Here is a 16365-nt window from a genome sequence, read left to right as displayed (position 1 = left end):
GAAATTTTCAAGTGTAATACGCTGTTACAGCCAGCGTTTGTTTCATCAATGTTAAGTATACCTACCCTACATCTAACAGAAATATTGTTGCAAATATTTAACTGTCAGTTAAGATGAAAATAAAGTGTTCATAAGTGTTGTTAGAGTCATATCTTCTTCCAAGTAAAATATAAAAATGTATAAGTATTAATTTATTTACTTCTAACAATAAGGTATAGCTGAGGCAGATACACTCTGCCTAGGCTACAAGACATTTCTATGCAGATCATTTCGATGTACACGCAATACCTACCTGTTATTTAGTTTTTCCGAGTTAAACCTACGTACCTACCTATCTTTTCGCCGTTCCCATGGGCGGACCAGCTGCTGCAGGAAAGGACAGCTGCTCCCTCCTATTTAATCTTAGCCTAGAAGCTGGGTATGACTCCCCCGCCCCCCTCCTCTTCCCAGGTCATTAGCTGGGCATGACTTCCCCCTCGGCCAGAAGCTGGGTAAGGCTAGCCCCTCCCACAGCCCATAAGCATAAGCTGGGTTCCCCCCAGGCCAGAAGCTGGGTAAGGCTTGCCCCTCCCCCCAGGCCATAAGCATAAGCTGGACTGAAAAAAGTTACTAATGTAGTTGCATAGTAATTTTCATGTTTGGAAAGGCGTAGTCACACGTTACATATACCTACTCGTACCTATCGTAGCACTTTGACAATAATACATTAGCAACTTTGTTCAGTTCAGTATTCTGAAAATCTTGTTTTATACTTTTTCAGCGTCGTTTTTTTAATCTTTGTCCTCTTGTCATTTCCGCTCGACTGTAATAATAGATGTTTCAAAATGACCTTCATCTCGCTCAGCTCTTCTTACAGGCATTTTTCTTTGGCAGCATTTATAATAATGTAGTAGAGATTTCGTCACGCGGCCAGCCGTGTAATGCGCGCACTTATTACATCCTATAAACAACTAAACAAATAAGTATTTGGATACAATAGTAATAATAGTCTCAAACTACACACATTTTAAGATTTGTTGTTCCTGAGAAAAACTAAAATTTAACATAATAGAATTATGAATTTTCTACATGGGTTTTCTTATTTTCTATGAAAATGCTATGTCAAAATGACAATTTACCTAATAATTACTTTCGTATCGTCTAAAACAAATGATACTTAACATTACCTTATTGTTTAGCAAAACGCCATTGAAAAAATACCATTAATCTTAAACTGAAAATAGCGCAATTAAGGGAACAAAAGTTGTTTCTGACGGAAAGTAAAATCGATTTTCGTGTTTACGTTGAACACACCGTGGCAACGCGAACGGTGCAAAGAGCAAGGCCTGAAAAACATCGCGCTACAGCGAAGTAACCTGGAAACGTGCGATATGGAGGAGGAAAAAGGGAAAGACGAGACTGAAGATTGGAAAATTTATGAAGCATTGTGCAGCAAAACACCTACTGAGGTGAGTACTCACTCATTACAACTTTCTTGCTTGACAGTTACTTTAGGCGTGCTTTAGGGGCATGTTATTGAAACTTATTGTTTATGCCATGTTATACTACCTGAAAATTTACGTACAATTTTGATTTCATTATTTACTTACAAGTATGTCCTATTTAGGTGCTATTTATAAGAATTTTCAAATATCAACATTTTAAGTTACTAACCACTATTTAGTAGGTAAATGCAATGGAGATTCATCCAATGTGGGTGCAGATGTGCAGTGCAACTGCAATAGCTAGGTCATAACTTTGGTAAAAAAATCACACGCGGGATTTTTAGCAAAGCGTTAGGTTAGGTTAAGGCATGAGCTTAGAGCTTGGAACGGAACGGGTGGAAAACGGAACGGAACGGATGAAATGAAATGTTTGACTGTTCATGGATACCTACTTACCTGCCCAGTTTTTCGTGCAATTCATGTGTTAGGTGGACCAAGAAAAATACCATATACAATTTCTATTACAATTTTCGAGGAAATAAAGTGGCCATAGGTAGGTACCTATTTTCATGGCCTACTTACTTAGGTCTTATAAATGTTGCTCGCACATAATTTATTCACTATAAGTAATTAAGACGAAGTAAGTTCTTCTTTGTGGAAGTCATTGGGGGAGGCCTATGTTTAGCAGTGGACGTCCTGTGGCTGAAATGATGATGATGAATTTCTTATATGAAGGACCTAAATATTAGGTATCCTATTTACCTAGTTCTTCGTCTTCGCATCCATTTGAACAACACTTACTCGTATAAATCGAAGCTTTATTTCAGCTCAATTTTCCATTCCAGTCATAATTACTTTGTAGCCATTTAAAATGAAGAAATGATAGTAGGTACGCAAGATAATAAATGCACCTTCAGTTTGTAAATTTATTAGTCGATGTTTGGGGTAAATTCGTACCTCGCACGGCTTGCTCTGAATTGTATAAGCTTAGCTATAAGTAAATGAATTAAATTCCAGGTCAGAATTACGTCCCTTCCTCACAAAGTAATTTTTCAATGATTGTCTCTATGTCTATAGCTATTTATGGAATCGTAACATACACCGCGACCTCGTTATCTAACCGATCTGGTAAACGCAGCAGTAATTTGATGGGGCACAAAGGCGGTTTCATGTAAATTATCTACTGGCAGGTTCCTACTGAGCAACGGGATATCGTGACTCTTCACGGGCCTGAAATAGCGACCCCTATCACGCTACGCTTCCAACATAAAGTACTTACATTCAGTAGGTAGTCGTCTTTTGCACGCCACACAAAATTGTTTCTTCTTGATCGGAACTAAAAGGCTAATAATCATGGCGTTTTGTGAGTTTCCCAAATATCTGTGACTTGCGGAAGTTTATGGTGGTTTTTTTAAAGTTTCTTAGATTCACAGTGAATAAGATTTGAAGTGATATTATTTAATTTGTTCAGATGGAGGCCGACACTGGTAATGATATCATCACAGCACTGAGGAGTGATCTTGCTGGATTGCAGTACAAACGAGATAAATTAATTTCGGAGGTGGATAGTGCAAACCTAAATACTATTTCATTAAATTAGTTAATCATTTAATATACTTAATTTTCTTATGTTTCAATTTTACATTTTCAGAATAGTGATTTAAAAAACCAAATGCTTTCTCGAGACCAAAGAATATTAGAACAACAGGTGGAAATAGACCATCTACGTGAGCAAAATGCCCGCCAAAATGCAATTATATCCTCGCTCAGAAAGAAAATTCATGACCTTGAAGAGATACATCGGAATCTACAAGCGTCTCAGGGGAGATGTGATCTTACCGTGCAAACCTTGCAAAGAGACAACCGATACTACGAAGATAAAATTAAAGATATGGAAAAGAAACTACGAACACTTGAGCTAGAATGCCACAACGAAGAACAACAAAAGGAAAATGCAAGATGTCAGTTCCATGATCTAGTGCGACGCATGTCCGCCGCTCTGGACGCTGATTTTTGTGATACGACACACACGCACTCCCCTGAAAGTCTCATCATAAAAGCAGCAGAGCTAGTTCAAGAAATTTCCAGATTAAAGAATAAATGCTTGAACACCACTGAAAATTTATCGTCTGTTGAACAAGATTTCAGAAGTTGTAGAGATGCTTTAGAGAGATCAAATGCTGATAAAGATATGTTACAGCGACAGCTCTCATCACAAATCTTAGAGACCGAGAGGCTGAAACAAGAGAAAGAGTCTTTGTCCGTGCAAAATAGGGTCATTGAGCGGGAGCTACACGAAGCGCGAGAAAAGCTATCTCATTGTTCAAAGAACTTAAATGTCGTCACTGACAATGTGAATCAGAATGAAGCAATAATAGTCCAGTTAAAAGGTAAGTTTTTTTTTTGTAGATTTTACATTTTTACTCCTATCAAGTTGGTATAGGTAATGAATAATATGGTCTTCATATTTTTTTCGTGAAATTCAATTTAATTTCCGTGTGTAAATACTTATTCACGCACGAATTTTTTGCGACTTTAAATATTATGTAGGTAATTATACAGTGTGAGTCACGTTAAAGTGTACATATGAAAATAGATGAAACTAGACCTATTTTTATTGACAAAAAAGAGGTCAAAATTTTTTTGAGATTTTTTTTCTTCCAATTTTACTTATTGTAAAGAAAACGTAATAACTTTTAAACTAAGCGGTATATCCTGATAAAATAAAAACAGTAATAATGCTAAATAACAGGCAATAATACATAAAATACACAAAAAAGGCCAACAAATAATAAAAAATGATAATTTTTGAAAAAAATCTGCTTAAAAATTCGTGTTTTTTTGGTTATTTGATAAATTTCTCCAAAAAATGCCCCTATAACTGGTGGTTTTTATTACTTTGTATTATTCTCTATCGTATTACCTTCGTAAAACCAAAAATCGCATGTCTCTATCCCTATCACAACGTTTGCAATGATCGTTTGAACTAAGCCTCTCCGGGCGCGCCATTCAATGCTTCGTTAACAACAAAACTGAAAATGGCTCTAGATTTGTAATTTTGATAAAGACAAGTTAGATTTCAAATAACAACAAAAGATTTCGAAGTAAAATAACCATTTTAGTTACAATTAAAATTGTCTCTACCTGTAGCGGAGAATAATGTTGTGGCAGGCCTTTGTTCAAACGATCATAGCAAATGTTGTAATAGGGATAGAGACATGCGATTTTTGGTTTTACAAAGATAATACGATAGAGAACAATACAAAGTAATAAAAACTACCGGTTATGGGGCATTTTTTGGAGAAATTTATCAAATAACCAAAAAAACACGAATTTTTAAGCATATTTTTTTCAAAAAGTATAATTTTTTATTATTTTTTGGCCTTTTTTGTGTATTTTATGTATTTTTTTAGTATCGCCTGTTATTTAGCATTATTACTGTTTTTATTTTATTAGGATATACCGCTTAGTTTAAAAGTTATTACGTTTTCTTTACAATAAGTAATTGGAAGAAAAAAAAATCTATAAAAAATTTAAAAAAAATCTCAAAAAATTTTTGACCTCTTTTTTGTCGATAAAAACAGGTCTAGTTTTATCTATTTTCATATGTACACTTTAACGTGACTCACACTGTATAATCTTTATTGTAGTAGGTACAATATTACATATTATCATTAAAATTATTTCAGAGGACCTTAGACACAGAGATGAGAAGAATCAAAGACTACAAACAGAATTCCGTAATACCATGGAATCAATAGCAATTTTACTTAGTCTTCCCACAAGATTTGTAGAAGCCCATGAAAGCACTATCAAGGACAGGATTCGGGAAATATTAAGTGACAATAAAGATAAGTCAGTGGTAAGTCGATAGGTAACTGAAAAGGTTAACAAGTGGTATCATTTTATAATATTTAAATCGAGTTGTGTCTATAAGCTACTAGAAGCTGGATTATCTTATGGTTTACGACGTATTTATTCAACTGCTTAAGACCTTTATTCGACAATTTCATTTTGATAATCACCAGTCGAAAGATAATAATAATGGAGTCTGTAATTTAACATTTATTTACTTAAAAAACATATAAGTATAAAAGGTATGTTTTTAACGTAATAATTTAAAAAAAAGTTGAGACAGAATGCAATCATTTATCCTTGATTTGAATCTGCATAAAAATATTTGATAAAACATAAAGACGTAATAATTAAATAGTGCAATATTTACCTACTCATGTGCCATTATCTAGAAAAGAAAACATGGTTTGTCGTAAATCTCTGCCCCTCATTTTCTCAAGATACAAAATCTTTAAGTGCCTTTTTATAAGTAACTTTATTTAAAAACACTAATATTCATCGAGTTTAATACCCAGCAAATGGATTTTTTCAAGAAGCAAAGGCTTATTTTTACGTTAGCTTTAAAAAACTATACTTGACTAATTTATTCATTAATTATCCAGCAAATAGACGCTCTCCGCGACAAGCTATCCCTAGAGTCGCAACAGCTGGGCCGCACGGCGCACCTGCACGACCAGGCGACCACGCGCGTGCGCATCCTCGAAGACGAGCGCAATATGCTGGAGGGCAAGCTGCATAAGCTGGAGGCCGAACTCAACGCCGTGGAGCTGTGCCGAGACTCGTTAAGAAAGGATAAGGCTAACGTAAATGCATTTTCTTTCTTTATCATAGTTAGTTATCCAGAAAATAGACGCTCTCTACGACAAGTTATCCCTAGAGTCGCAATATGCTGGAGGGCAAGCTGCACAAGCTGGAGGCCGAACTCAACGCCGTGGAGCTGTGCCGAGACTCGTTAAGAAAGGATAAGGCTAACGTAAATGCATTTTCTTTCTTTATCATAGTTATCCAGAAAATAGACGCTCTCTACGACAAGTTATCCCTAGAGTCGCAATATGCTGGAGGGCAAGCTGCATAAGCTGGAGGCCGAGCTCCAACGCCGTGGAGCTGTGTCGGGACTCGCTCAGGAAGGATAAGGCTAACGTAAATGCATTTTCTTTCTTTATCATAGTTAGTTATCCAGAAAATAGAAGCTCTCTACGACAAGTTATCCCTAGAGTCGCAATATGCAGGAGGGCAAGCTGCACAAACTGGAGGACAAGCTACACAAGCTGGAGGCCGAGCTCAACGCTGTGGAGCTGTGCCGTGACTCGTTAAGAAAGTATAAGGCTAACGTAAATGCATTTCCTTTCTTTATCATAGTTAGTTATCCAGAAAATAGACGCTCTCTACGACAAGTTATAGCTAGAGTCGCAATATGCTGGAGGGCAAGCTGCACAAGCTGGAGGCCGAGCTCAACGCCGTGGAGCTGTGCCGGGACTCGTTAAGAAAGGATAAGGCTAACGTAAATGCATTTTCTTTCTTTATCATAGTTAGTTATCCAGAAAATAGACGCTCTCTACGACAAGTTATCCCTATGACTATCCCGAGACTTGCTCAGGAAAGATAAGGCCAACGTAGGTAAATATAATTTCCTTCGACGTTTCAGCCGAATAACGTCCACTTTTTTTATCATACTTAGTCAACAAAAAGACGCTCTCGCAACAGCTGGGCCGCATGGCTCGCCTGCACGAACAAACTTAATCTATATTAGAGTCAATAGAAATAAGTAAGTACCTGCCTACACATTCTATAAAACTTTAAAATACTCTACCTATTATGCGTTTCATTTAATACAGACTAACAACGGCATTCAACCCTTTATAAAAATTTTTAATCATTCAAAATACTTAACACTAAGCAGTACAGATTTATTCAAAATAATTGGACCAAACAACCTTTTCCCTAGGTATCGTAACAACTAAAAACTTATCTTTTTTGAGTTTTTTATAATCAACTTTCGCCCTTAGTTAGCAAATAATTAAGAAACTCGTTCTTATTCGCAGCAATTGCGAAGGATTCGAATTCCAGCACGTAAGTAGTCACTAGCCTGGATTTTCCGGAAGCTATAAACACCGACTTACGAAAACCTTGAACAATTTACTTATAATCGTATTTAGCAAGGACAGAAAGTTAACTACCTAATCGTACTAAAGCTTGGCTTGTCGTTGTAAAAAACTTAAAGTCGATTTGCATTTCGTTTGCTATGCGATATAGGTAGGTATGTTAAAGTAGCTTACTGTCATAAAGCACATGACATGGTTATTAATGTATCAATAAACATACCTAATTACCTATGTAATAACACAATTAGCAAGATAATAGTTTTCAAGTGGGTAGTAAAATGTGTAATTTCCTACCCATTTAAATATGTGTTCTATTTAAATGGGTAGAAAAAGCAAAACACTTTTAAAGTAGAGCTTAACGAGGCTAACATAACCACATTCCCACATTTCAATGCAGAAAAAGAAACAGCTTTTATGACATGTCGCATTGTGAGTCCGTTATCGGGCTGACGTGATCTGATTTACGGGCGAGCGTGCGGGCGATGGCGGAAAAGTTTCACCAACGATCATTGTTACAGTTCGTGGCATTCCTCGAGCGGCTGAGCAGAACGCTAAATATGGATGAGTTGACCCAGGACATCGGCATCGAGCTGCACACCGAGTCGATAATCCACCGCGCCGAGCAACTCGCTAGGCTCGAGAGCGATAAAATTGTTGACAAGGTCAGTCGCTCGCGGCACGCCAGTTGCTGCGCGAATCGCGAATACTAAACAATGATCAATATAAGTATGGGATGTCGCTTTCTGCAGCAGTCATATTGGTTACTTAGCAAATAGCACTGGCTTACTACGGATTGACTGTACCTTTGTTTGTTACGTTTCACTTTTGTCTGTGTCTAAATATTTATCTAAAATTTAAATCAAAGGTTTTGAATAAGTAGAATCTGAACATCGATTAAATACAGCAGTATTGCTCACTTGCATTATTTTTTTAAAATGGTTTATGATAGTGATGTAGGTATTTCTGTAATGTGTTTTAAATATTATATCTAAGTGTAATATTTTTCTTTCTTGTGTAAATAATAGAAATTATAATCGCCCTGTATAACGGTGTCATTTATCAAGTTATTCAATGTTAATATATGTGTAAATTAAAATGTATATAAAGCAACCTTTCCTTAGAATTAATATCAATATATATTATAGGTAAGTATACATTCTTAACGGTATGTGTTTGTGTTAACGTGTGTGTGTTTTGTGTAGCTGCTATACTACGGATACTACGGCACGCTGCCAAGGCTCCGCAGAGAAAGATCATTCCATGACTTGCCTTATCTTAAAGAAGTAAGATGTGCATCATTCCGATTGGCATGTCCTAGTCATTATTGGCGTAGGTCTCGTAAAATAGCAATTAATATCTTTCACATAATAGTTTGATATCGACACATAGTTTGGTTTTTTTGTAGATTCCGCCCGCACTATCTAAATTAGACCTACAAATGCATCATGCAATTCGAAACCAATCATACCAACTTGTTAATGACGTAACTTACTATTTTTAAAATTGCATTTACTGTATCTTTTTGAATAGTAAAACGCATCCATCACGCGTGTGCCTGATGATTTTAAAAACAGGTTTTTAGCGTAATAAATTGCCTATTTAGGTTGGATTTGTGTATTAATTAGGCTGCGTATTGTCATCATCATTTAGTTTTCTCGTAAATAAGTATTTATATCTCATCATTGATTAATGGTATATTCGTAACACGTAGGTCAGAATATCTTACACCATCCAGTTTGTAATTCGATTAACATTTTCTTCACTATCAATATCACTATCGTAATCATTTTGCAGACAGCCGTTGTTTACCAACTTCAGCGAAGGATAAGGATTTTAAGAGAACAATTGCAAAGAAAAGACTTGCATTTAGACCTTCTGCGGCGTAAACTGAGCATACAGGTAGAAACCATTTCTTTTACACGATGAACCCACTTTTATGGGTTTTCCATAATTTACTTCTAAATAGATATTTTGAATACGCATGATACGAAAACTCAGACCTACTTCATAAAAGTAACATTTGACTCTACATGACCAAGAGGCTACACTATTGCATACATACAGGAGGAGAGCTCCCGTGTCCGGACCGTGCTTCAAGCGGAGCGCGATGAAGCGGTGGCGCGTAGTAAGAAGCTGGCGCGGCAGTGCGACAAGCTGTCTGTGCAGCTCACTGACGCGCGCGCGCAGATTCGGGACCTCAACGCGCAGCTCGCTGATGCTGCTGAATACAAGGTAGACCTAGGGCATGGTAGTAGAATTCCATCTAACAGGAGAAACGTACCATTAGGAGCACCATGATAATGCAAGGGCGCGCAGCTACAAACTGGCGCGGCAGTGCGACAAGCTGTCTGTGCAGCTCACTGAAGCGCGAGCACAGATACGGGACCTCAACGCGCAGCTCGCTGATGCTGCTGAATACAAGGTAGACCTAGGGCATGGTAGTAGAATTCCATCTAACAGGAGAAACGTACCATTAGGAGCACCATGATAATGCAAGGGCGCGCAGCTACAAACTGGCGCGGCAGTGCGACAAGCTGTCTGTGCAGCTCACTGAAGCGCGAGCACAGATACGGGACCTCAACGTGCAGCTCGCTGATGCTGCTGAATACAAGGTAGACCTAGGGCGTGGTAGTAGTATACCATTTAACGTGAGATCTCTAGGGTTTTCTTATCTTCTTATCTTATCTTAAAAAAGAGCGAAAAATGGCTCGACAGCACGACAAGCTGTCAGTGCAGATGACTGACGCGCGCAAGCCGATACAGGACATTACCGCGCAGCTCGCTGATACTGCTGAATACAAAGTAGACCCAGGAAATGCTGGTAGTGTTACATCTCTAGCATGATCCATGCAAAGCATGCTAAAGCAGTGGCGTGCAGCAAGAAACTGGTGGGGCAAAACGACTATCTGTCTGTAGATGGCTCGATTCGCTGTAGCAATACAAGACCAACACTGGGAGTATGCGGCCAAAAAGAGGTAAGTAAGTAAATCGATCTGACCTCACTCAAGAAATCGTCTTCAGCACACAACATAGGTACACAATCTAAAGACTAAGTTCTGAAACATAGTAGGTACATTTACATTATTGGACAGTTGCGGCTTTTCTTTAAGCAAAATTATCTACAAAAGCTGTATCATTGTCATAAAGCAAAGTCAGAGTGCGGTGCTTTTCAATTGCAACTGCCTCTAGCGCATCATTCCGTGCCTTCAAGCCTTTAACCCCAGCCGTAGCCACGTGACTCAACAGATCGATTGTCTTCTAACTCGACAAATGACAGGCACGATATCGCCCATTGAAATACGCTTGTTCATGCTCAATTCCTTTTAAGGCTCATAAATCAACGACAATTACTGGACCACCCGCCGAAATTATCACAGATTTTTAATTTAATTATAATAATTTTTATCTAGCTTTTAAAATATGGTATCGTTTCCACGTGCAGAGATTTTTTTTTATTTTGTGTTACATAATCTTCAGAGACTAGGTATTCCAATATATTATTATTTACGGGCACAAAATAAAGGAGTTACCACAAATAAGTACCTACATGAGTCGTTATAATAACGTAAAGTATTCGGTTTATGTATGTCTGTATAAACTTCTAGATAGCAAGTAGCAATTATTTAATTAAACAGACAGCTAGCTACAAGTTTACTAGCCGTTAATCACATAGATGAAACGTCATTGAATCAATAAAAGTAGCAAATAAAAACAACGCCCAGTGGATTTTACTAGAACAGTTTATATAATGCAAGGCTAAAGTAATTTACTTAATACAATCGTGATCTCATTGGTAAACCAACAAATAAAATTAATAAAGATCTAATGCGTAGCTATTTATTGGTGATTAAATGACGCACTATAATTTTTTTATGCAAAAGGTATTCGAATCAGCTCACACTACTATGTATTATAGGGAAAGGCAGTTTCTCTCACAATTATGTATGTGTTTTTTATGATTACTATTTTAAAAAAAGTTCAAATAAATGTATCAAATCCACCACTTGACTTCCGACTCTTGCCAGACTAGACATAATTACCCTCAGGTATATCGTATAGGAACTTAAAGTAATTTCGATAAGAAAGCAATTACTGTACTTATTTTAAGTAGGTATAGGTACAACACAATTAAGAGTAACAATGAAAGCATTAAATCATGTCAATGTAAATGTATTTGCTCAACTGTTCAACACCTCTTTCCTTGTAAACCGATAAATAAATAAATCATCAAATTACACTGTCCGAGTAATGTATGGAGACCTTTAAATGCTCACGCGAATGAATCGAATAATCTGATAGGATCCCCTAATTACAGAAGTGCTTCCAAGTCAATTATTGTGAAGGAAACACCAATGAATTATGTTTTATCAAAATGTACGAGTACATACTTAATTTTTTTCATTTATTTGTATTGGTATTTACGAATTACTGCATATCTATTATATAAAAGAAAGTCGTGTTAGTTACTCCACTTATAACTCAAGAACGGCTGAACCGATTTAGCTGAAAATTGTCAGGGAGGTAGTTTAGAGCCAGAAGAAGGACATAGGATACTTTTTATCTCGTTATTTATTGCCATTAAGGCGGAACAAAGTTCGCCGGGTCAGCTAGTTTATATTAAAAAACAATTGATTTCTGGTTTGTTTCTGTAGGTTCTTTTGAAATTAGAGTAAGCAAAAGCTCTGGATTTTTCAAATCAAAGGAGCTTAATAGTGATTCTTCAGAGTATTTTCCGACAATTGAACACCAATTTCAGTATTATTCTTTGCAGATTACCGCTCTAGAAAAAGCCCGTAAAATAGAGGAGTTACAAAAGAGATTGGACGAGGCAGAGTTACTTCGGACCAGATACAACCGTAAGGTCAACGTGTTGAAGGACCAAGTGCGAGCTACCGGAGAGACCTTCGAGCAAGAGAGGACCACCACTGAGCACCAGATAGCTATGCTGAGGGATGATTTGGCCAGGACTAAAGAAGCCCTGGCCGAGTGTCAGAGAAGGGAGGCTCAGTTGCTCAGCTTCAGGTACCTATGACTAAAAACTCCAAAAATCTAATTTCAATTTAGTTACATTGCCTATTTTAATAAAAATAACGTTCGAATTAATTTAACAGCAAAGTAAGTATATTTTTATTATAAAAATGTAAACAAGCAGGTAATTAGGTAAATTGTTAATGCAACCCTATTCAGACAACAGAAAAATAGACAGATAACTGCAAATAAACTCTATTACATTATACATATAAAAGAAGAACAAAAACTGACCCATATTCAGGCACTTAATCGCAAAGTTTTCATCTCGATTCCGAATGTTCTGCTACACAATACCAGAATAGTAAAGACTGGCCTATTTGTTCAGGCACTCGATCGCGAAGCTACTCGGCATCCTGGTGCCCGCATCAGTATCAGACTTCGAGATGGTGTCGCGGCTGCAGAAGCTCATCGACGCACACCACGACTTCACGGTAGTGTCGCGACGGTACGACGACCCCGCGCTCTTACGCGCCTCCTCGCGCTCGCCGCCGCCGTCCAGGTGCAGGACCAGGACACCTGACAGGTACATGATCAGTAACAGAGCAGTCTACTGGTCAGCTGGAGGAGACTTCACGTGGTGTCGCGCCGCTACGACGACCCCGCGCTCTTACGCGCCTCCTCGCGCTCGCCGCCGCCGTCCAGGTGCAGGACCAGGACACCTGACAGGTACATGAACAGTAATTAAGGCTTGGTATTTCTGCTAAAGTAGGTATTTCGCGCTGTCAAAATCTGCGCGCGCAATTCTTCGCCGAAGACAGCGCGCCAAAGAGCTCCCGCCACAATTTCCAGCTACATAGTATAGAAATACGCAGTTGGTTAGGTTAGGTCAGGTCGACTTCCTTCCCTTCAAGCGTCACACTCACAACACTTTCTAATACAAATCATATCCAAGTGATACAAATTAAAACACCTTAGATACAGACTTTTTGGGAATATAATCTAGAATCGAATAAATATGAAATATAACTGCAGAAGTAAACACGATTCAAAGTGGCCGTGGCGTCGCCTGACCTTCTGGAAGTTCTGCGCCGGCTTAAAGAATTTCAAGATTACGTCACCCGACCTATCGGGTATACCCGACCTATAATAAATTATAGTTGTTGCAATTCACGAAGCTTTGCATGTGGTTAATAACATTAATCAGTAGGTACGCGCATTAATTTTGTTCAGTCTCTTTGTTTATTAATAAATAAAAATATCGTACTAAAATTTCAGAAACATATTTTTTTGTATTGGTCTGGGTGTTTTCTTTCTATAATATGTATGACGTATGTACGGGGTTCTGTATCGAAAATTACTATGAGCATAACACGCGGTTACCTGCTTACCTCTGTGCACTCATGGGAGTTTAAGCAGAGGTCCCTAGAGTTTGACTTTGAGCTTTGTTTATAGTCATTACGAAGCAGACTGATGGGAAACTGCACTGTCTTGAATTCGAAAGGGCAATTTCGCGCTCGCCGCCGCCGTCCAGGTGCAGGACCAGGACACCTGACAGGTACATGAACAGTAATAGAGCAGTCTACTGGTCAGCTGGAGGAGACTTCACGTGGTGTCGCGCCGCTACGACGACCCCGCGCTCTTACGCGCCTCCTCGCGCTTGCCGCCGCCGTCTAGGTGCAGGACCAGGACACCTGAAATGTAAACATTAACATTAGTAGAGAAGTCAGCTGCAGGATAGGTTCATTTAGCAGGGCAATCATCGATGATATTACGAGCTGCTACGACACGAGCGTAGTATCTGCTACGGCAACCATGTGCTGCTACGATAATCCTACGCTGCTACAATGGCTACAAAGCCCGCCCATCTGACAAAGAAATTAAACATGTAGATATAATGCAAAAATATTCATAGTAAGCTAATTATCATTAATAAAGCAGTACATAGCGTAATAAAAGTACTAGATGCTGCTACAGCACTCACGTAGACTCTGCTACGACAACCCCATGCTGCTACGAAAATGCCCGCCCGATACTTTCAGAGCTAAGAATTGTTTACAATGTTACCATGACCAGCCAGTACAGATGTACAGAACACCTGTGTTTCAGGTCGCTCCGCTACGACGATTCTGGGTACGCTGACCCCGCGTTCGACCTCGACGACGAATTGTATAAGGCGCGAGCCGCCTTGTGACAGTCGCGGAGACGGACCCGCTTCTAAGGGCCATGAAGATACGTCATATACATCCTTAATAAAGATTAATTGGGACATGACACCAGCAGTCAACTGCCATTATTAAAATGAATTATTTATTATAGTTAATTACATACTGAACAATAAAATACAAGCTTGTTCAGAAATATAGCAAATGCTTTCGCATCTTTATGCTTTTCCGTAGTCCAAACTCCAAAGTCCACATCTAGGTAAGTTAAGCTCAAAGTAATAATTATTTTATTAACAGGCTGTTAGATATTTTATGCAACCCCTAGAGAAAATGGTGTTATGAACTTAATATCATATTGTACTACTCATAGTTATTTAGTAAGTAATAATTACTTATGTTTATTAAAAGTAGGCATTGTTACACAGTACATAGGTGTTTCTAGATCTCTGAAACTTAAGTTCTCTTTAGATTAGAACTTTTCTTGCTACATGTAGCACACAAATACGATTGGCCCTATTTTAGTTTATTATCAGTTTATAAATAATTGTTTAAAATAAATCAATAAAATATAGGCTAACCCACCTTGAAAATCAATACAAAATTGATATAGGTACTCATAACGTAGTACATAACAAACAAATTATTGTATGCATGGCTTGCTAGTAGAATAAAAAATCCTTAATTGATATATATATTGACTACCGGAGGTCCAAGTAATTGTTCTAATTAGACGTTAGAGTATAAAAGTCATGTACCGCTTGAAACGATAAATCATCATTATTTGCTATACATGATTGGTGTCTAGCCAATCCTCAATTTGAATACATTATTTTTTGCCACTAATTAAAATAAATATTGATGTTTAAGTATGTATGTACAGAATAATGTTGTACAAGTTTGCTGTTTACTTTATCATGGGTTAATTTTTTATTCTTTTTATAACATACCGTCTTCCCTATTTAATAATTATAGTTAATTTAGTTAAAAATCATTTAGTCTTAAATCGTTGATTATAATTTTGATTAAAATTAGCACTGAAATTGCTTTCCAAAAAATATTAATAATTAGTCTATAATGTAGGAATGTTGGATATTCTTTAGGTTGTAAAAATCACGACTACGTAGAAGTAAAGAAGTGTTAAATTATTATTTAAATGTACCCNCAGACCACTGTGCGCCGAAAAAAGATTTGTTCAAATCGGTTCATAATTGGCGGAGTTATCGCGTAACAAACATAGAAAAAAAAACATACGGGTCGAATTGAGAACCTCCTCCTTTTTTGAAGTCGGTTGAAAAGTGAATTTAACCATTTGTGAATTTAAGTTTTTCAAATCTAATTGTTTTACTCGTACCTACCTTACGCTTTTAGGTACTTAGTAACAAAACGCAAAATTATGATTATAATTATTTAAATTGAATAGTTTAATAAATAAACTTATTGCGTAGAACTGTCGTTTCGAGTTTATTTATATGTATTAATTCTACTAATAAGATACTAACGTGTTCCATATTTGGTCACTTTCCTCTCTAATACAAAATAATTACTGTTTCATTTAATTTCTACTATTTGCTTAAGACTACGTACTTGACTAAGCTAATAGGCCCGGTTTTTTGATTCGTAGTTAAAATAACCAATGGTCAAATTTGACAGATGTCAAATGACAAGTGGTTAAATATCAGAAAAAAATGTTTTTCGACCAATGGTTAGCTCGACTTTTAATACATTTTTTAACTATTACTTAACATTTTGTTAATATTTAACCATTAGTAGCAAAATTTAACAATTTGTTATTTTAACTATGAATCAAAAAACTGGGCCGACAACTGGACAGACAGGTAAGTCAAGCTTAAG

The 16365-nt window shown here is 37.3% G+C and overlaps 1 protein-coding gene across 1 annotated transcript; it reads left to right on the top strand.

Moving 5' to 3' along the window:
• Positions 1-1198: 1198 nt before the first annotated feature.
• LOC114355498 (coiled-coil domain-containing protein 170) lies at positions 1199-14692 on the top strand. The gene is made up of 12 exons (XM_028308363.1): positions 1199-1448; positions 2896-2985; positions 3076-3814; positions 5114-5286; positions 5882-6082; positions 7900-8043; positions 8584-8664; positions 9176-9280; positions 9446-9613; positions 12153-12403; positions 12738-12935; positions 14459-14692. The coding sequence occupies exons 1-12, from the start codon at positions 1371-1373 to the stop codon at positions 14541-14543; spliced, it is 2313 nt and encodes a 770-aa protein (XP_028164164.1). The 5' UTR covers positions 1199-1370; the 3' UTR covers positions 14544-14692.
• The last annotated feature ends 1673 nt before the right edge of the window (positions 14693-16365 follow it).

The sequence above is a fragment of the Ostrinia furnacalis genome, unplaced genomic scaffold (genome assembly GCF_004193835.3).
Source record: "Ostrinia furnacalis isolate ACB-3 unplaced genomic scaffold, ASM419383v2 OfSCF2414, whole genome shotgun sequence".
Classification (NCBI taxonomy): Eukaryota; Metazoa; Arthropoda; class Insecta; order Lepidoptera; family Crambidae; genus Ostrinia; species Ostrinia furnacalis.
This window is presented reverse-complemented; position numbering and strand designations above follow the sequence as displayed.